Raw genomic sequence first — 20,878 nt, 5'->3', positions numbered from 1 at the left:
CAATCCTGTTTCCTAGTTCTGCATCTCTGCTTTGGTATAAATTTTTTTGTGCCTTTATCATATATTTCACAAAACTTGACATACGTCTCATTTACTTCCTTGCCTAGCAACAAGTCTGTCCAATTATACTCACTAAAAAAAATGTCAAAGGTCGCCAGAGCCGGTCGGCCGAGTGGACAGCACACTGGACTTGTGATCCTGTGGTCCCGGGTTCGATCCCGGGCACCGGCGAGAAACAATGGGCAGAGTTTCTTTCACCCTATGGCCCTGTTACCTAGCAGTAAAATAGGTACCTGGGTGTTAGTCAGCTGTCACGGGCTGCTTCCTGAGGGTGGAGGCCTGGTCAAAGACCGCGCCGAGGAGACACTAAAGCCCCGAAATCATCTCAAGATAACCTCAAGATAGCCATATGTGGTCTCCTGAAGTCAGGTTTTTCAACTGCTTCAACCTCCTTGTTTTCTTCCAGATTATAACGCATTGCATATTTTATTCCCAAAAAGACATGGTCACTTTTACCCAAGGGAGGAAGGTACTGAACGTCAAACGGGGGAGGGAGGGGGAGGGGGAGGTGTCAAGAGGTCATAAGTTGAAGTAAATGATTGATTGGAGTTTGGGTGAAACCAAACCAAATATATTTAGCAAATACTAATTTGTAATTTGCACTTAAACTGTTTAAATAAAGGAGGTTATACTTGAATTGTAGGTTAGTGATTGTAATTATTTTTTTAATGTATCTCTGTATTTGTGAGAAAAATTGGGTAAATGTAGGTAATGTCCAGCATTATTTTGGGAATTTTCAGTATAAGTTGGCATCTGTTCAACTTTATAATATTCATGAAATTCATTAATATGCTTAGCAGGTTAAGATTTCCTGCATGTTTTATTCCATTTTGTGCATAAAGATTGTTTAATCCAAATATCAACAGGAAAATGTTACAGAACTAATAGTTGACCCAGCCTGACTTTCATACAATGGTTTAGGAGTGTTTTTAATCTCCAACACACACATTAGATTGGGTTTAAAATCTGTTTGTTGCATTAGAAATGTATCTGAATGAATATTGACAATAATAATGATAATTATAATACAGGATTCAGGAGGACGTATTTGGTTGTAGTAAGTAGGAAGAGTAAGTATTAATTTAATGTTAAATTCATTATTTTTCAGTAAAACAAAAACTACAGGAAGATGCAGATTGTGAAATAGCTACAACTTCTCTACGATGTTCACTAATGTGTCCACTCGGAAAGATGCGCATGATGCTACCTTGTCGTGCTAGTACCTGTGATCACCTCCAATGCTTTGATGCATCTCTTTACCTTCAAATGAATGAACGGAAGCCCACCTGGACCTGCCCAGTTTGTGACAAACCTGCTGTTTATGACTGTTTAGTGATTGATGGGTTAGTTTTATCAATTGCTTCTTTTTATTTTCAGTTGACTGCATAAGGCATAGGCTGTTAACTTTTAAACAGCGGTTATCACCATATGTTGATTCGTGGGGTAATGCAGTTATCACTGTATGATGATTTAAACTATTATTGTCTGGGTTTTACTTGTATGATGTAAATAAGGATATAATAGCTCTTTGACCCATGAAAAAATCCTGCTACTCTTTCATGGTTACATTACTAGGTAAATGCGGCTATTGTATAAAATTTGATCATAATTACATATGTATACCAATGATGTTCATAAGGTTTCACATCTCTATATGGTTGTAATGAGGTATACCAGGTAAGCCAATCATGTTTGAACCATTATCAAGCGTTACACATACTAGGAGCCTGCCGTCATTCATGGGTGGCACATTGGTGGCTTACACTCCTGTCAATCTATACTGTCACCCATATGGGGCCTATTGGGCCCTATGTCATCGCTTAGAGCCCCGGCACCCATGTATATTATGTGAATATTATTTTTACTATATATAGTTTTAATGAAGTCTACCAAGTAAACTAATCTTCATTTGAAACATTGTGTTATGTGAATTACATGATTTATCAAGTGATTCAACACAAACACTTGTGAATGAAGAGAAACAAGTGATAAACAAGCAATGAAAATCGGAGGATAACACAAGAGTTGTATCTCGCATACCTCAGTGTCAGCAAAGTTGGCATCGTGTGTTGATATATACCACACCACATAGCCACCATGCAACCTCTCTGAGTACCTCCACCCAGTAAATAGCTAAATATTCACTTCTTTTTTTTCTTACATTTTCTGTGGAAATTAATAATTCTATTATGAACAACTATGTTTAAGAATTTTATATTTTTTTGCGCAGTGTGCAAAATTGCCAATTTTTCATAGCTGCTGTCCAAGGGTTAAAGATTGACAAAATAGTCTTGTAATCATTATTCCTCCATTAAATGGACAGCATCCCCAGTTTATCTTCATCGCCACTATTCCAGTACGCTAATCTCTCTTTTGACGGGCCAGGAAAGATAGATATATAATACTATAAAAGAAATTAAATTAACCATACCTTTTAATGAAGGAACTTTTTTTGTTTATCCATGTTGTGATGCATGAGTTATGGTCTGTTTAATTAAAATAGTGTGGAATATTTTAATTTGCCAAATAAACCTCTTGGAATTGTAAAATAGAAAATGGGTGTTGACATGTTAATGACATAATGAACAATAAAGGTTCAATTCTATTTGCCACCCATCATCAAATTTACCTCAAATAGATATTCTCAGAATACTGGTGGAAGATAATATCAGTCTCATGTGGCAACTGTTTAGGTTACATAATATTGATCAGTAGAGGTGATGGTAGGAGTAAGAATTGTTTAAAGTCCACGTTCATTTGAAACTTAGTCCTACTGCAGTCCTACCTGCTCTACGGAACATAATTAACAATCTTAATGAAAGAGTTTAATATATTAAGTGACATTTGGTCTCTGAGACTACAACCCTTAGTAGCATCACAGAACCAACACATTGTTCACCACTATATGTTGTCTGCTTCATGTGGACTGAGTCTGGAGTGCTCTTTTTCACTGCTATTTCTTGTGTGTAGTTTGCATTAATACCACATTGCCTCATACATTCATTCAATATATCTACTCATTATCTTACTCTTTTTATTCACTATTTAAATCTATATTTGTGTTTTCTGCACCAGTAATCTTATTACTGTGCTCCACCTGCGCTGTCAGGCAACTCTCAGGCAGGAGTTGCCACAAAGATATTATTACCTAATTATTTCAATGTCTGACTTTTTCTCTGTTTTCTTAGAGTAATATTATTCAGTGTGCTTACCATAGTGAACCACAAAGTTGGTATGGTGAGTCCAAACAACAAGAGTGGCTGCCATACACCAGCCAGCAGACGCTACCTCCCTCCTTCATTCACCAACACCTCATTCGTCTACATTCCTCCTCCCACCATACTGTTTTTGCTGTTGCTACACTATATACACACATTATATATAAGTATCTACATATTTTGTTTACCATAACTGTACAACTAAGCTGGTATGGTGTCCAAACAACATTGTGGCCACAAAAAACTGCATGACAGGTGACACAGCAGCAAGCAGACGATAGTGCGTCTTTCCCTCCCTCACAAAAATGCATCCTCCCAGCATACTGTGTGCTGTTATTACACTATATACACAAGTTATATATAAGAATCTACATTTGTGTTCACCATAACAAACCACTAAGCTGGTATGAAGAGTCCAGACAATAGCAGAGATTGCTACACACAGTCAGCTGATGTTACCTCCCTCCCTCACCAACATTCCTCCTCCCACCATACTGTTTGTGTTGTTATTACACTATATACACACACGTTATATTTAAGTACTGTATCTACATGTTTTGTTCACCATAACTTTACAACTAAGCTGGTATGGTGTCCAAACAGCATAGTGGCCATCCTACACAGCATGACAAATCACACACCAGCCAGCAAATGATGCCACCTCATCTGCGGGAGTCGGTCGGCCGAGCGGACAGCACGCGGGACTTGTGATCCTGTGGTCCTGGGTTCGATCCCAGGCACCGGCGAGAAACAATGGGCAGAGTTTCTTTCACCCTATGCCCCTGTTACCTAGCAGTAAAATAGGTACCTGGGTGTTAGTCAGCTGTCACGGGCTGCTTCCTGGGGGTGGAGGCCTGGTCGAGGACCGGGCCGCGGGGACACTAAAAGCCCCGAAATCATCTCAAGATAACCTCCCTGACCAAAATGGCTCCTCCCAACATACTCCTTTTGCCGTTATTACACTTTATACACAGGTTGCCACACAGCAGACCACACTACCTCCCTTCCTCATCAAGATTACTCTTCCCATCATACTACACACAGCACTAATTATCACCACAGTCCTGCTATTATCAGAATCCTGGTCATTTGTATCACAGTCAGGGGTCTTCTGTAATACTATCATCGCTAAATAATAGCAGTTTCATACATATTTTGACATTTTTAGGCGATGCTGTGGTCACAAGCTGAACAGCAGTGCTGTTAGGTCATGCTGCGTGCGCGAGCCTTGGTAGCTCTCTCAGTACTGAGGCATTCACACCTGGGAATGTTGCCCACAATTTTTTTGATAAATGGCATATGTTTACTAGAGCCCTGAGGAAGCTGATATGAACCCCGTGTAGCTTTGGGACTTTCAAATCTTATGCGGTATTCCCAACCATACATATATATGGTGCGCCTTTCCGCAATAGTTACTCAATCCAGCTATACTGTACATGTATTGCGCCCTTTAAGGGATAAGTGAGGAGGCACAGTGGATGCAAAAACCGTCAGTGTCATATAAAAAGAGTACTGTGAAGACAGAACACCACGAGCATAGCTTTTATCCTGTAACTAACTTGATTGGAAAAAGGCATTAAGAAAATTCCATATATTGTTTTGCTATTGTTTTGAAAACTGGCATTGGCTTGCGCATTCATCATTATTTGTTGTGTAAAGAATCAATTAAATAATCCATCCAGTACTGGTGTGAAACCTGTATTGATATTATGATGATCAAGTTGGTGCTCTATTCAACTGGATTTAAAAACTTGTAGCTGAAGGGTTTTCAAAGGCATGTCATACAGTTTTTGCCGACCAATGTGAGTACAGTATCTGAAGGGTCAACAGCATCATGAATTTTCAGTATCATCTCATAATTATTATTGAATAATAATGCTAATAATAAGAATATTATTATTGAATACAAGGCCACATGTAGGGCAGTGTAGCAGTGAATAATATATATCATTTTGGCTTACTCTTATGTACATTAAATGTGATTAATCTTTTTATGAATTTTTTGCTGTAGGTACTTTCAGGAAGTACTCCAACAGAATTCCAGCTGCAATGAAGTAACACTTCATAAAGATGGAGGTTGGACACCTCTCATGCCAAAAAAAGAAAAAGAACCCGAGGTGGAGAAACGGAAATCTGAAGTAGCTGTAGAGACATTGAGCGACGATAGTGATGATGACACTCGAGATCAAGATGATGGTAAGTATCATACCACCATTTTTGTTAGAATGTATACTGAATCACTTCAGTAACATTTTTCAGGTTACATTAGCTGTAGATAATTCGGTCATGTATACACAGGACTAGGGGAATAGTTCTGTACAAGTATTTGACTTGTCACTCATGACACAAATTTTTTTATATCAAATGGATTCCTAATAATTTTTATTAAACTCTTTCATTTTTGTTATCAACCCCTTCCCCCCACCATTTCTCACTTTCACAGCAAGAGGTGTTATCAGGCCAGGAGAAATAGAAGAGCAAATACAAAGACATGAATGAAGAGATATTTTAGCACTTGCCATATCATCCACATTGAATTCTATAGCATGACAAAGAAGCAGCATCAACAATACCATACATACACAGAAGCACTCCCTTTACTTTGTATAGCCAGGTGCAAAGTGTTGTATGAGAGTTGTTACTGTAAAATGAAAAAATTAACTCTTCGAACTGATTCTGTGAAATCTTTTTGCCTGCTACCTCCATGTGAAATCTACACTAGTAATTCCATCTATCATTAATGACACCATCACGCAAGAAGAGCCACACATCTGTGAATCATCCAATAAAATCAGCAGACTCCTAGGTGTTATTGCTGCTTGGCTTAGACTTTGCTATAAGTATCTGTAGGAGTTTACATTACCTGCTGATGTAGACAAAATGTAAACTGTAGCAACAAAATTAATCGCACACCCTCCATTATTATGTGATGGAGTATGAAAATGTACATGAATTCAGAGACAACTCTAGCAAATGTTCAAGAAATATGTAAATATTTAATTCAAAATGATTTCCTACCAGAAATTTTAGCCAAATATTCCCAGTTTGCTAACTGTAGGTAGTAAATGTGGGTGATTGTAACCTTTCCACCGCTGCCTACTAGTTGGGAGAGGGGGGGAGCATTTTCATTATAAACATAACAGTTATGACACTAGCTCTCCACATATGTAAGTTGCTTAATTTAGAGAGACTACTTGTGGTCAGTCTCGAGCCCATTGTTGATGTAACAATGTACTACAGAGCACCACTTGGTTTCCGAACCCCTTGGGGACGAGACCCGTCGGTTAACATGTAAGTTCGTATACGAGAAATAGAGGGGAAAAAATAAACTAGAAATGTAAAAAGAAATTTTTCCGAAAAAATTTACGAAAAAACTCTAGGGGAAAAAATCGACAGGTTCATAGCGTAAATGCGACTGTGTTTTGTTTGTACTCACCAATAAGTGAAGTCCTGATCCGCTTTATAAAAGTCCTTAATTGTTCCTAACTGATTATTAAGACGTCTGGCAAACATCCTCTGGATGTTTCCTGCCAGCCTGCAGGCACATCCTGCCTAAAATATACGATGATGTACTGTACATTTAAGAAACAAATCTGGGTCACAGGTCTGTGGAGTGTGGTTAGGCTTACGGAGTCAGCCGGTCCCTCCCCCACCACCGATACACCTCCCCCTCTCCCCCCACCCCAAACCCATACACACACACACACACTCAAAGGTCACGTGGTTCATGGTTCACTTCAACACCCATATATCGCTTCCTGCCTGCCTGCCTCCTTCCCAGCCTGCAAGCCTGCCTGCCTGCCTGCCTCCTTCCCAGCCTGCAAGCCTGCCTGCCTGCCTGCCTCCTTCCCAGCCTGCAAGCCTGCCTGCCTGCCTGCCTCCTTCCCAGCCTGCAAGCCTGCCTGCCTGCCTGCCTCCTTCCCAGCCTGCAAGCCTGCCTGCCTGCCTGCCTCCTTCCCAGCCTGCAAGTCTGCCTGCCTGCCTGCCTCCTTCCCAGCCTGCAAGCCTGCCTGCCTGCCTGCCTCCTTCCCAGCCTGCAAGCCTGCCTGCCTCCTTCCCAGCCTGCAAGCTTGCCTGCCTGCCTGCCTCCTTCCCAGCCTGCAAGCCTGCCTGCCTCCTTCCCAGCCTGCAAGCCTGCCTGCCTCCTTCCCAGCCTGCCTGCCTGCCTGCCTCCTTCCCAGCCTGCAAGCCTGCCTGCCTCCTTCCCAGCTTGCAAGCCTGCCTGCCTGCCTGCCTCCTTCCCAGCCTGCCTGCCTGCCTGCCTCCTTCCCAGCCTGCTTCCTTTCCAGCCAGCCTGCCTCCCTCCCTGCCATCATGCTAACGGGTAGTGTGTGTTAGGCTTATCTTCGGGAATGAGCCGGTCTCGCCCCCACCACCAACAAACCACCCGCCCCCCTACATCCCATCTCTCAAGGTCACGCGGTTCAACTGCGTGACTACCACTCACTCCCTGCTGCGCCTGCCTGCCTGCCTGCGCCTGCCTGCCTGCCTGTGCCTGCCTGCCTGTGCCTGCCTGCCTGTGCCTGCCAGCCTGCCTTTCCCTCCCTAATTCTCACTACTTCCGTCCCTTCCTGCCTACCTCCTAGCATCTCTCCCTACCTCCCCCTCCCTCTTAGCATCTCTCCCTCCCTCCTAGCATCTCTCTCTCCCTCCCACTCCCTCCTAGCATCTCTCTCTCCCTCCCTCCCTTTCTGACTAATTCTCCCCCCCTCTCTCATACTGCCTCCCACTTAAGTTCCCTCATCCATCCACCCACTGGTCAGCCATCACTGACGCAATGCGTGCATTTGGAGCCAACATGGTGCACAGATGTTTCTTGATTGTGCAGATATGTAAAACAAAAGCACAGAATGAACATTCCAGCCTTATGGCAATTCAAAATAATAGGAATAATAGGCCGTGAATCTGTGAAGTCACAGTGGGCAAACTGGACCATCTCCCACCCACCACAACAAACCGGCGTGACGCTTGGCGGACCCCTTCCTACCCGAACTTTGTTCGGGTAGCATGACTCCCCAACCCCAATCGGGAAACTGGAAGTTTCGGATAACTAAAGTTCGGAAACCAAGTGGTGCTCTGTATTCAGTAAATTTTGTAAATAGCTCATCAAGGCTACAACTTGCTTAGCTAAATTAATTTTGGGTTCAGTCCCTAAGTCCATTACAGTATGTGCCTCTGTAATCCTTTCCACTACTACCCATAGGATGGATATGGGGTGCATAATAAATAAACAACTGCTACTTGTGCTTTTAACAAGTAACAGCATTGTGTTTTTGTGCTGTTACACAATCAATCTCAGCTTCCTTCCTCAGCTTCTAGATAGCCATAGTCTTTCACTATGACTATGGTTCTTCGTACCCCTCACATTTTCAAGCTCGCTCAAATATGCTGCCTAAACCCCTCTAAATGCTACTAAATTAGGTAAATTTTCTGGTATACATAAAAAATACAACCATTGTTCCTTTCTGCATTTTACAAAAATCTCTTTCTAATGGTGGGGGGGGGGGAGACAAATCATTTTAGTTTTTTGCAGAATTGTGATGAACTTTTCAAGGTTGCTATTTATAAAATAGACTTCTTCTCATCACTAATATTTTCCAGATCTATAAGTCTTTGAAATTTTACATGGTGTCAATGATTCCTACCATGGATTGTAAGTAAATCGATGATGATGCACCTAACATGATGTCAATTTCTTTAGTATTAATTTCCAGATAGGAAGCTTAATCTTTCAGGTTTTTTGTTAAATATTTCTAACGATTGTTAGAGGTCTCAAGTTTTGAATGACGTCTACATACACTCTTTAGGATTTCCGAATATTATTGGGCATATCTACTCTCCCATAGCAGTATGGTGCATTGGCCCCCTATTGCTTGAGGGATTCAGGAGCAGTTTATTGGTTAATCACCCATTCTTTCAATATGATATAACCATCTCAATAAACTTATTCTTGTGATTTACTGACCTATATTCCACATCCTTTTATAACATTTCATTTCCTTACTCTGTCCTCCCAACATTGATGCCACCTCCCCTCCCAGGGAGGTGGGAACTGTGCAGACGGCAGCGCGGCAATGTCGTGACGTCATGCTTGTTTTTCTTTGGGGAGTTCTGTCCACTCATTTCACTTTTAGTAGTAGTTTCAACCAGAATAGGGGTTTGTTTTGGGATGCTTACCTTTCTGGGTGCCGGACCCAGTCGATGGCAGACTATAGAATGCTCCTAGATCACATGTGCAATTCTATAGGCCATTGCTCCTCGTGCCTTTCTGAGGGGGCCAGGTTCTGGCTCCTGGTCCCCGGTAGGCCTAAGAACTCCATTCACACTGACTGATGCCAAAGTCTAATGGTTCCATATCGGCCTGGATAAGCTCCGGGTCTCGCCCAGAAAATGGCATTTCATTAAATTCAACGCTGGTTTTTTATAATGCTAATCTTTGACTAACAAAAGTTGCAATCTGATCTTAGACCACAAAAATGCTGATTGATATACACAGAAAATCACACTAACTTGATATATATCAATGAGAAAATCCACTGGGGCTGTGAGGCAACGCAAACCCCTGACCTAGGCGTTGCCAGCCACATACTCTACCACTGTTCCACCGCTGATTTGTGACTATAAGTCATACAACCAGATTTCTACTGAAATCACAGGAAGTCTGGAAGTCCCACCTAAAGCTAGTGTAAGGTATACATACAGTCCTCAAGTAGGACCGTACGATCTTCACTTGAGCGAAGGCAGAGGAGTTAATTTCTCATTTCTCAGGATTTTCTCATTGATATATATCGCATTAGTGTGCTTTCCTGTATTCACCTAATTGTGCTTGCGGGGGTTGAGCTCTGGCTCTCTGGTCCCGCCTATATCTGAAGTTAAGGTGTACAGTGTTGAACTATTTTCTTAAGTATAGAATTTACTTTCAGTTCTTTTCTCTTGCCCTCATTTATTCAATTTGCATTAAATGCACACTACTATTAATTCCATACTCGCTCCCTACCTAAGTAACCTACACTGCTGATTTGCCTGGTTTCCCTCAACCCCAAACAGGGTTGCTGGAATTGAGTTGTCTTAGCTGTAGCATGAGTCTCTGGAAATGAGATAATGTCAATAAAGAAAACTATAAAGAATGGGTTTTGTTTAAGTTTAAAATAAAATTAAAATAATTTATCAATAAGTAAATTAATATAATTTAATAAAAACATGGACAAGAAACTCGACCAAAAATAATATATTGAAACATTACAGGTACTGCCCCCATTTTGATTTAGTGAAAATTGTACAATAATGAGGCGACTGCAAGAAGGCATCTTAAGAGAAAATACTATGTTAGAAGAAGGTATCCTGAGGGCCTGAACTTTGGCCCACCAGACTGGGCAAAGTTGGCTTTGGAGGCTGTTCTGGTATATTCAGAGCGGCCTCTTCGCTGGTCTCACAATCATTGGGTTCAAACCCCAGTGTCCTTGCGTCGGTTGCTGCTTCACCTGGCTTCCTTTTTTTTTTTTTTTTTTTTATAAGATTGACACTTAATGGGTTGACAGATTTACAATTGTAAGGTAACTTATTCTAGCATATTTTGACAGCCCCCATTGTAGAAGAGGTGAACAACAAGAAAAAATCTGCAGAGCCTGAGATTATCACACTAACCGATAGTGAGGAAGATGACGACGACTCGCCACCACCTGCCAAACGTCCTAATAATGGTTCATCTTCTGTGCCGGTTTCTACAGCATCTGCAACAGGCACTGCTGGAAACACCACACCACACGGCTCAGGTAGATGATGTGGAAGTGTTGTATGTTTAGTAGTGGTTGTTGTGGTGATGGTGTTTAGTTAGAAAGCAGTTTACACACTGCGGATTATTTTCTTGTGGTTTTTATTATTACAAGTAATATTCGAGTGTTGATGCTGATCCTTGCAGTATGCTTGTTTGTCGCTGCTCTTTTTGTGTTGTAATTTTCCTTTACAAAGCTCATTTAATTTTCTCCATTAGATGTACATGGGAAACAATAGCTGGATAAGTGTATTTTGTTACTCATTGTTATAGTTCAGGGTTTAGACAATATACTGACTGCTGTCATGCCAAAACATGGATATATTAAATTGGGCATCAAATTTATTAGTTATCACATAAGAATACTGTAGTTGCTGCTAATGGGTATCACTAGCTTCAGACTGCTAATAAATTTTTGTTGAATCACAAAACTGAAGTGCATTAAAAGAATCTTCATCAGTGTTAATTTGAAATAAATTTTTTAGAGGTGTAAAGTCATGAATGTTTTTCCTGGGCTGGTCCTTAGTTGCTCTGCAGTGCCACCAAGACAACCATGAAACTACATGGCTTCTGGATTTGCATAGGCTTACAAACACCTGATTTTCTGTGGAGAGCCCCTTCAGCTCCCCGGGCTGATGTGATGTGTATATATTAGACTGTGGCAATAGTCAATCGAAGGAGTTCTAGGCCTACGGGGGACCAGATCCAGAGCCTGCCCCCCCCTTCCCCCCAGTCATGAGAGGCACGAGGAGCAATGGCCTAAAGACACTCCCGTGTAATTGGAAGCAGTCTTTGTCTGCCATCTACCAGGTCAGGCACCCAGAAAGGTAGGAATTCCAAAAACTACTGCTGATAAAAAAAAAATTGCAAACCGAAAGCCAAACAAGCAACAGAACTCCCCAAGGAAACAAGTATGACGTCACCACAAACGCCGCGCATCCGTCTGCGCAACCTCTCCCCCCTCCCCGGGAGGGGGACAGGGGGGGTCCCCAGACCCATACACCGGCAACTCTCCTCAGTTCACAGGCTGTTGTGAGAGCGAACAGTTGATCGACTCTGGCTCCATCCTTTGAGCAGTGCTGCAGTGCAGTGGTGGTGTTCAGTTTTGGTATCGTGCGAGCCAGGAGTAACACAAGAGTACTGGTGCTGCATGCACCTAGGGCTGCCATTCCTAGGTGCCCTGTAAGTTCTGCCCTTGCGACTTCAGGGTTATCTTCCCTTAGCCGTTTGGGAACTACCTCCCCGTGGTTCTGTTGCTGCTCAGTGATTGCCCACCCTTGGGATTCAGCTGGGGTGGTTCTTGCTCCTGTTTTCCCTTGGGTAGGAGGCAGTTTCATCGCTGGTTGGGGCGTGAGGTACTGTGCAGCTGTCTGATATATGCATAGCAGGCAGTTCTGTTCCCCTGGAGACGTTGTGCTTTTGCGGGGTTTTTCTTTTAATTTTGTTTTGTTTTGCCTGGCAGGGGTCTGCCTGGTGTGGCGGTAGGACCACTTGTAGGATTTTGGTGGCCCCCACTAGGTCCCTGTGCTTGCACACATTGCAGGGGTTCAGCGTATAGTTTGTTTACTAGGTAGCTCTGGGATAACCGGTTAGCAGTACCTCACCTGGGCTTCCTTTAGCAGTCAGCCTAAGGGCCTTGGAAACCTCCTTGGGGGCTCAGTGGTCCGATGGAAGAGACCTCAGAGTCCCACCTCGCCTTGTGCGAGTTTGAAGGTTGATCTGTCTCCTTGACCCAGAGTGACACTCGCCGTCTTTGTCTCCGCCATGCTGCTTGTTGGGTCAATGACACCTTTGACCCAGAGTCCTACAAGTGGTGTTCCTTGTTTGTACTCCAATTCACCCAGTCCAATGATATTGATATTAGGGTGCAAGAAGCTTTGGCATTGCATGCATGGTTTAGGTTGCAGCAACACTGCAAGTTTGGTTGCCTTTCCGGATGCCCCGCAGCTGCCCCGCTTTGGTTATAGGGACCCGGATGTGGGGGTGTTAGTCGCCTCGACTTTGGTTTCATCTGCACCCCCTAGTCCTTCGCCTGCTGTGGTTCATCCAGTTCTTCCCCCCCCCCATTCCCCTGCTCCCGGCTCCCGGCTCCCGGCTCCCAAACATCTGAGGGTTTCAGAGTCGGGGCAGGGTTTGCCTGGTGGTGAGTCTCGGGCAGCTTCGGAGAATGCCCCTTTCAGATCGGCGGCGGAGGCATTCGAGCCTGTTCCTCCTGCTGGAGCCCTTGGGCATTGCCAGCGGGCCCCCTTTATCCCGGCTTTTCCAGCGGGCTCTGCCTTTTCTCCAGAGGCAGAGGGTTTGGATCCAGGACAGCTCGGCCCTGGTCCTGTCTTGGAGGTTCCCAGGGGTTTGGAGGAGTTGACTTGGTGTGCTTGGGCCCCGTTTAACCCCACTTAGGTGTTGGTACCCTCAGCACAGGGCTTGTTGTTACAGGGGGAAGGGTTTTCCTATACTGTCGCCTTGTATTGTGCGGCGCTGCGGAGCCACTGCAGCTTGCATACGGGGTGGATGTCACTTCTGCTCCGTTCTGCAAGCTTTCTTGGGCGTTGTTTCACATCCAGCCTGCTCATGTGCTGCCTGAGCTGTCCTGGTTGTTGGACCGGGTGCTCTCTTTTTTTTCTCTCTTCTCTTCTTTCTTCTCCTCGGTTTGTGGTGGCCCCCTCTGTTCAGGACTGTTTTTGTAAGGCTCTTTTCTAGTTGGCGTTGGCCTTTGGGGTTCGGGTCGAGGAGCTTCATGCTCTCCTCCGGCGCAAGGGTTTCTGCTCTTTCGGTCCTGGTGGTCGTTTTGTTTGTTTGTAGCCTTTTCCTTCTTTTCTGGCGAAGAATGAGTCTGCTGCTTTCCAAAGGGGTCCTTAGGTTTTTGATGCTTGATTGGTTCAGCCGGGGTGCATCATGTTTTGTGTCCAGTTGCAGCTCTTCGCCGCTATCTGCGTGCCACGGCTTCCAAGGCAGGGCACGTGCTTTGAGCGGACCCGGTTTCCCTTCTTTTCTGTTCCAGGGTGCGGATCTCCCAGGTCATCCGCAGGATTATTCGGTCCAGCCACCCTGCGGTCTATCCCCGTGCCCGTGACGTTCGTAAGTTCGCAGCTTTGGCTGCTGTTTTTGAGAATATGTCCTGGGCTGACATTTGGGCACGGGGCTTTTGGAGGTCAAACAGAGTCCTGGCCGCACGGTATCTCGTTAATGTCCCTGGCCCTTCTCGGGCGCGTGTAGCCTTGTGTTGCAGGTTGCAGCCAGTTGTCTCGACTTCGAGTTGAGAAACGAGTGACGTCCGCCTCCCAGGTAAGTCCCTCTTTTTCTTTATCTTTGGTTAGGTAGCTCCAGGGAGCCGAAGGGGCTCTCCACAGAAAACCAGCGTTGAATGTAATGAAACACCATTTTCTGGGTGAGACCCAGAGGCTCCCTGGCATCCCTCCCTCCCCTTCGGTTTGCGGTTTTTTTCGCGTTTTTGATACTCGGCCTCTGAACTGAGGAGAGTTGCCGGCATAAAGGTCTTAGACCCCACCTCCCCTTTTCCCTCCCGGGGAGGGGGGAAGTTGCGCAGGCGGATGCGCAGCGTTTATGGTGACGTCATACTTGTTTCCTTGGTTTTGATTGGAGAGTTCTGTTGCTTGTTCAGCTTTCAGTTTGCAATTTTTTTTTATCAGTAGTAGTTTTGGAATTCCTACCTTTCTGGGTGCCTGACCTGGTCGATGGCAGACAAAGACGGCTTCCAATTACACGGGGGTGTCTTTAGGCCATTGCTCCTCGTGCCTCTCTTGAGGGGACCAGGTTCTGGCTCTGATCCCTGATTGGCCTAGAACTCCTAAGATTGACTGTTGCAACGGTCTAATATATACACATCAGCCCGGTATAGCTCCGGGGAGCCTCCGGGTCTCGCCCAGAAAATGGCTTTTCATTACATTCAACGCTGGTTTTTTTGTGTGCTCGTAGAAGTTAGAGGAGCATGGTATCTGAAATCAACCCAAAACTTAGTAAAACCACCCGGTTGTTTTTTATAGACAACACAAAACAAGCTTCAATGATGTTCATATCATGATTAAAGAGTGAGATAATGGAAACTATAAATGGTAGTTTACCCAATACAAAAAACCCACATGCACCAGTAGATGGCAGTTCGGGTCACCAATGGCTCAGCATGCATCCTGTCTGCCTGCATCCTTACTCGTGTGACTGGTACCAATCCCATCTCTACACCTCTGCAAGGACCAACCTATTTTTGTGCTTTGTAGGGTGTCTCATTCAATGGGACTTCGTTGTCTTGCACAGGTAGAAAAGCCTCATATTTCGAGTATCGTTATGCTTTACAATAGTGTTTATGCTTCTTATACTGTGTGTGCTTAACAGATTATTTCGCTTCAATTTTGTTTCTGGGTTATTTTCCCTATTGTTGGGTTGGGGTTTTCATATCCTCATAGGACTTATCTTCTCTAAGGGGTTTAAGTGTCGTATGGGGCTTTTCTTCAGTTGCATCAGTATCAGTGTAGTGCTTGGGACTTGGTCCTTAAGTCAGACTTGTTGATGGAAGTTAAGTTCATTGTGTTTTTAAATAAAAAAAAATAAAGTTTTTGTACTTTGTTATAACTTGTTTAAAGCTGAGTCTTAGGTATGAATGAATTCCATTTGGATGGCAGATAAAGATTCATTCTGTTTAATTCTGTGGTACTGCACACCTTTTATCATCTAATAATTTATGGGATCATTGAGCAGGAAGCAGCTTTACTTCCCGAGGGTTTGATGCTTCTGGACGTTTATTAACAGATTGGATGGCCAGTTCTCATTGGATCCTATTCGTTGTTGCATCATGGTTGACTCACTTGCACGCTATTTGACTTCTGATGCTTGTAGCTTTCAGAAACATGGATTATCAGACATGGACATCCCTGTTACCCTCCAAGGCTGCCTGCTGGGTTTGAGTGTTTTTCATCCATGTGTGTGCTTTGTTTGTTGTCCCTGGATGTCGTGTTTTCTGATCTGCACGTTATGGTACTAGCTTTTGCCATATTCATCTGTGGCCGGTGCTGCAAGAGTTGAGTCACCTTTCTTTATGAGGGTAGTTTGATGCTTTCATGATGCAGAATTGTGCTAAACCTAGACCATTATTTGTTTCCTTTTCCGGAACAAAGTGGTTTGGTCTGCTCCTCTGGCATCTGCTCGTGCTTCCTTCCTACGTCTGTCAATGACCAGGGCTCGTAATCATTGTGATGTGCAGAGTTTATTGTGACATTCCTCCTGTGCGCATGAAATCAAGTGTTCCCCCCAAAAAATCTTTTTTCTTTCTAAAATGATAAATTCCCTTCCCTGAACATGTTTGTGTAAAAATAAATACCAAATTCCACTTATTTTGGCTGTGGGGACGTGAACAAGGTGCGCTGTGACGTCATCAGGGGCTGGTTGCCCATGCGTGAAGCTCCCAGACATGGTCACGCAGGCCATTCAAGCACCGTGTGTTACCACAAATATATTTTCAATTATTTATTCTATGTATTTCCAATGCGGTTTTATTTGTTTTTTATCGTATAGGATGCATATTTGTGTCCTTTACAATATGTATACAGTAGAACATTCATAATGTTCCATGGAACTGTGATACATGTGTCAGTAATGTGTCCACAATAAATGTTTATTGTCGCCATATTACTTGTTAAAAATTCACTAAAATTACAACATGTACAGTTTCACACACTATTTACACAGTAACACACTGTATTACACACTCAGCTCTTCAGAAGTGAGTAATAATCAACGAAGTAGTCCATGGTACACCGCGACTTCGCTCTCGTTGCACGAGGTACAGATAGATTTTCACTTCCTGTTTCTTCGTTCTGTGTGCTTGCAAATAACGCACTCACATACACCCTTGGCTTTAGTACTTGTAGGTGGTATGTAGCCAAGCTTGTAAAGCATAAGGTAGTATTGAAAAGATTATAGGAAAAGGTCAGTTTGTAATGTAGTCTTGAAAAGATCACTTTGTAAGGTCCCACACAGGAAGAGATTCTGCCACCCTCGAAGAGTGTCCGTCAATCTGGAAGAGATTCAGCCAGTCTCAAAAGAGTGTCAGTCAATTTGGAAGATTCAGCTATTGAATCTCGTGAAAATATCTATGGAAAACACCACCATGGAAGCCACTAACACTGATCATCTATGCTACTTGTATCAGATGCATCATCACTGAACGCAGAAAACGATTCATCTATGTAACATCTATATAAATTGGAGATGCCATAGGTGGGCAAGGGTGGCGCTCAGAGCTACAACTGGATACGCTCGTTGTATCGTCCTCATAGGTGCTGTATCACTTGCATCCGACCTTTGTGTTAGGTCCTTATTGCGCCTAGCTTCACCAATATCATGACCCTTATGTTCTTCAAACAATAAGATTTGAAATTCACCGCCCTAGAGTGATATTTCAACACCGCGCTGGACAGGTGTTTGAGAGCCAGAGGCGCATGTGCCACCCATGGCTGCTCATCGGTACTAACCAAGCCAGCAGCCCTAGGGCATTCTGGGAATTTTTTCCAAGATGGCTGCCTCTTGCTGGAGTTGTTCTAAGAGTCCATTTCGTACACAGCCATCCACGCACACATTTTGAATGGGTACGAAAAAAAAAAATCAAAAAATTCTTTTCATGGTTGGCGCAGTCCAGTTGTTAAACAGCCTCTGCTTGGGGCTTCTTCTTTCTTGAGGTGTTGGCGTGGAGTCATCTCAGTTTGAGTGAGGATTTGGTGAATGCAATTTTGGTTTCTTCTTAGTATTTTGGGGATGATTTTAAGTCACTCCTTCAGGAGAATGGGTGAGGGACTGTGTGGTGGATGCCTCAGTCTATCCTCCATCTTTTTCCTCAGGTATTGAAGTATATTTGAGCTCCATTGCTAGCCTTTCTCCTCTTGGGAAGAGGGAGGTTCCAGGGGTTTGCAGTTACACTAGGTAATGGGTTCCCTTTGAACTAGGTTGAGCATTTGATGCCAGAACCTTAGAAGCTATTACTTCTAGTTGTTACACTTTCTTATCCTCCATCCTTAATTGAGCTGGATTCTACCTCTTCTTTCCTAAGGTGCTTGTTTGGGGACTGCACTTGCCTTCCTTTTGCAAATTTAATGTTTTCCCTGACCCTCCTGGTCTGGCTTGGCTTACTAAAGTTTGCCAAGGTTTGTTGAGCAACAAGATTTCTCCCATCAACAGTCATAGTGAACTCCAATAATGGTGTGGCAGGAGGGATGCTTGGTTATTCTGCCTTGTCTTTCAGGTCCTTCTTTGGGCTTTGTCTTTTCTTCTTTGCCAGGTGCCACAGACTCCTTCCGAGCCACCTACACCTCAATTTCGAGTTGTCATCTGTGATTTTTCTGGGTGAAGGAACCATTGCAAATACTTCATCCCTCTGTGTGGTGTCCCAGTTTCAAAGGAGGACTCTTAATTCTTGAGTTATTCTTGATAACCTATCAAAAATATCAACAAAGATATCAACATATTTTATATATATACACTAAATGACAGACTTAAGGCACACAAAAGAAGTATTAAGCCAGCAGACACAAACAATGCACTTTTCTGTCATGTTCGAGAGGCTAATTATCCTACAAATTGGTCTCCTTCCTAAATAATCTTTGCTGCCTCTCCTCTTCACAGACGCCATCTTGTCAAATTGGCTGTGTTTCTGTTGACTCTTCCTTTTCACAGTACATATTTAAATGCTCCAACCTTTTTAGCAAACGTGGTCTGACTTAAGCCTGCCCATCCCCCCCCCCTTTTTTTTTTCCTATTACCTTCCTCTTATTCTTACCTTTATCCAATTCTTCCTCTATTACCTTTCATCTTACTCTGACCTTTCTTTCTCTCTTACCTGCTCTTCATCTCCTACCTCACTCTTACCTAATTTATTTACCCATACCTTCCTCTCTTCTGTCACCTAATTTGATAATGATCCAGGACGGAATGAAACAGCCTCGTTTCTCCATCTTCTGATGTGTGGTTTTATCATATCTTCAGCCATGTTATTGTGACTCATCATCTGCACACACATTTTTTGTGTGGTTTTACTCAGTTATGAGGCTGATTTCAGGTCCCCCATGTTCGTCTTGCCACTATGAGCACACCAGATTCTGGTGTTGATGTTCGATAAGCCCACATAGGTTGAGAGGCCAGAGGTGTTGTTGAGGCCTCTGTGGTAATAGAACAAATGCACCAAGGACCCACTGAGGCTGACCAGAAAAGACATTTCCTTACATTCATGCTTGATTTCAATGCTGTGCAATGGCTTTATTTTTTTTTTTATTACTATTCATTTTTTAAGCATGTTAAGAAACCATGTTGATTTATCTTTTACGGTTTGGGGATTTTGCATAATGCTTGTCAACGATATTTTACATTAACTTGCAGTGCAGTACAGGCTTAAGTTTAGGTTTTGGTGGTATGCATAAAATAGAAATGAATAAATAAAAAAATGTGTGTGTGTATATCTATCTATATATATATATATATATATATATATATATATATATATATATATATATATATATATATATATATATATATATATATATATATATATATATATATATATATATATATATATATATATATATATATATATATATATATATATATATATATTATTAAATATGACCGAAAAAGTAAGATTAATAATTCTAACACGAATTTTCTCAATCTTTCGTACATTTCTTTTCACTGTTGGAGGTAAATCAAAAATCAATTCTCCAAAATTCATTTTTATTTCTAGTCTGACGCGACACGAGCGCGTTTCGTAAAACTTATTACATTTTCAAAGACTTTAGTTTACAAATACACAACTGAATAGAACTTACGCATCTCCGATTTTATATCTACATTTGAGTGAGGTGGATGGGGTGAGGTGGCATTAATAGGGTATTAATTTCATCAACACAAGACAGAACAAGAGGTGGCATTAATAGGGTATTAATTTCATCAACACAAGACAGAACACGAAACAATGGGTATTGAATAGAAGTGTTTGTAGAAAGCCTATTGGTCCATATTTCTTGATGCTTCTATATTGGAGCGGAGTCTTGAGGTGGGTAGAATATAGTTGTGCATTAATTGGCTGTTGATTGCTGGTGTTGACTTCTTGATGTGTAGTGCCTCGCAAACGTCAAGCCGCCAGCTATCGCTGTATCTATCGATGATTTCTGTGTTGTTTACTAGGATTTCTCTGGCGATGGTTTGGTTGTGGGAAGAGATTATATGTTCCTTAATGGAGCCCTGTTGCTTATGCATCGTTAAACGCCTAGAAAGAGATGTTGTTGTCTTGCCTACATACTGGGTTTTTTGGAGCTTACAGTCCCCAAGAGGGCATTTGAAGGCATAGACGACGTTAGTCTCTTTTAAAACGTTCTGTTTTGTGTCTGGAGAGTTTCTCATGAGTAGGCTGGCCGTTTTTCTGGTTTTATAGTAAATTAGTAAATTTACTATAAATTAATTAGTAAATTTACTATAAAACCAGAAAAATGGCCAGCCTACTCATGAGAAACTCTCCAGACACAAAACAGAACGCTTTAAAAGAGACTAACGTCGTCTATGCCTTCAAATGCCCTCTTGGGGACTGTAAGCTCCAAAAAACCCAGTATATAGGCAAGACAACAACATCTCTTTCTAGGCGTTTAACGATGCATAAGCAACAGGGCTCCATTAAGGAACATATAATCTCTTCCCACAACCAAACCATCCAACAACCATGGAGCCCTGTTGCTTATGCATCGTTAAACGCCTAGAAAGAGTTGTTGTTGTCTTGCCTATATACTGGGTTTTTTGGAGCTTACAGTCCCCAAGAGGGCATTTGAAGGCATAGACGACG

General features: G+C 42.8%; 1 protein-coding gene across 4 annotated transcripts in view; it reads left to right on the top strand.

The window, feature by feature from the left end:
* Positions 1-20,878, top strand: part of LOC123767541 (E3 SUMO-protein ligase Su(var)2-10) — a 123,903-nt gene that overhangs the window by 56,460 nt on the left and 46,565 nt on the right. For all 4 annotated transcript variants that reach the window (XM_045757237.2, XM_045757236.2, XM_045757235.2 and 1 more), the window contains 3 exons: positions 1,169-1,403; positions 5,290-5,474; positions 10,859-11,050. In XM_045757237.2, the coding sequence (XP_045613193.2) occupies positions 1,169-1,403; positions 5,290-5,474; positions 10,859-11,050 (612 nt within the window). The remainder of the gene's footprint in view (positions 1-1,168; positions 1,404-5,289; positions 5,475-10,858; positions 11,051-20,878) is intronic.

Source organism: Procambarus clarkii, chromosome 67, assembly GCF_040958095.1.
Source record: "Procambarus clarkii isolate CNS0578487 chromosome 67, FALCON_Pclarkii_2.0, whole genome shotgun sequence".
In the NCBI taxonomy this organism is placed as follows: domain Eukaryota; kingdom Metazoa; phylum Arthropoda; class Malacostraca; order Decapoda; family Cambaridae; genus Procambarus; species Procambarus clarkii.
Note: the sequence above shows the minus strand (reverse complement) of the source record. Positions and strands in the feature narration are given on the sequence as shown.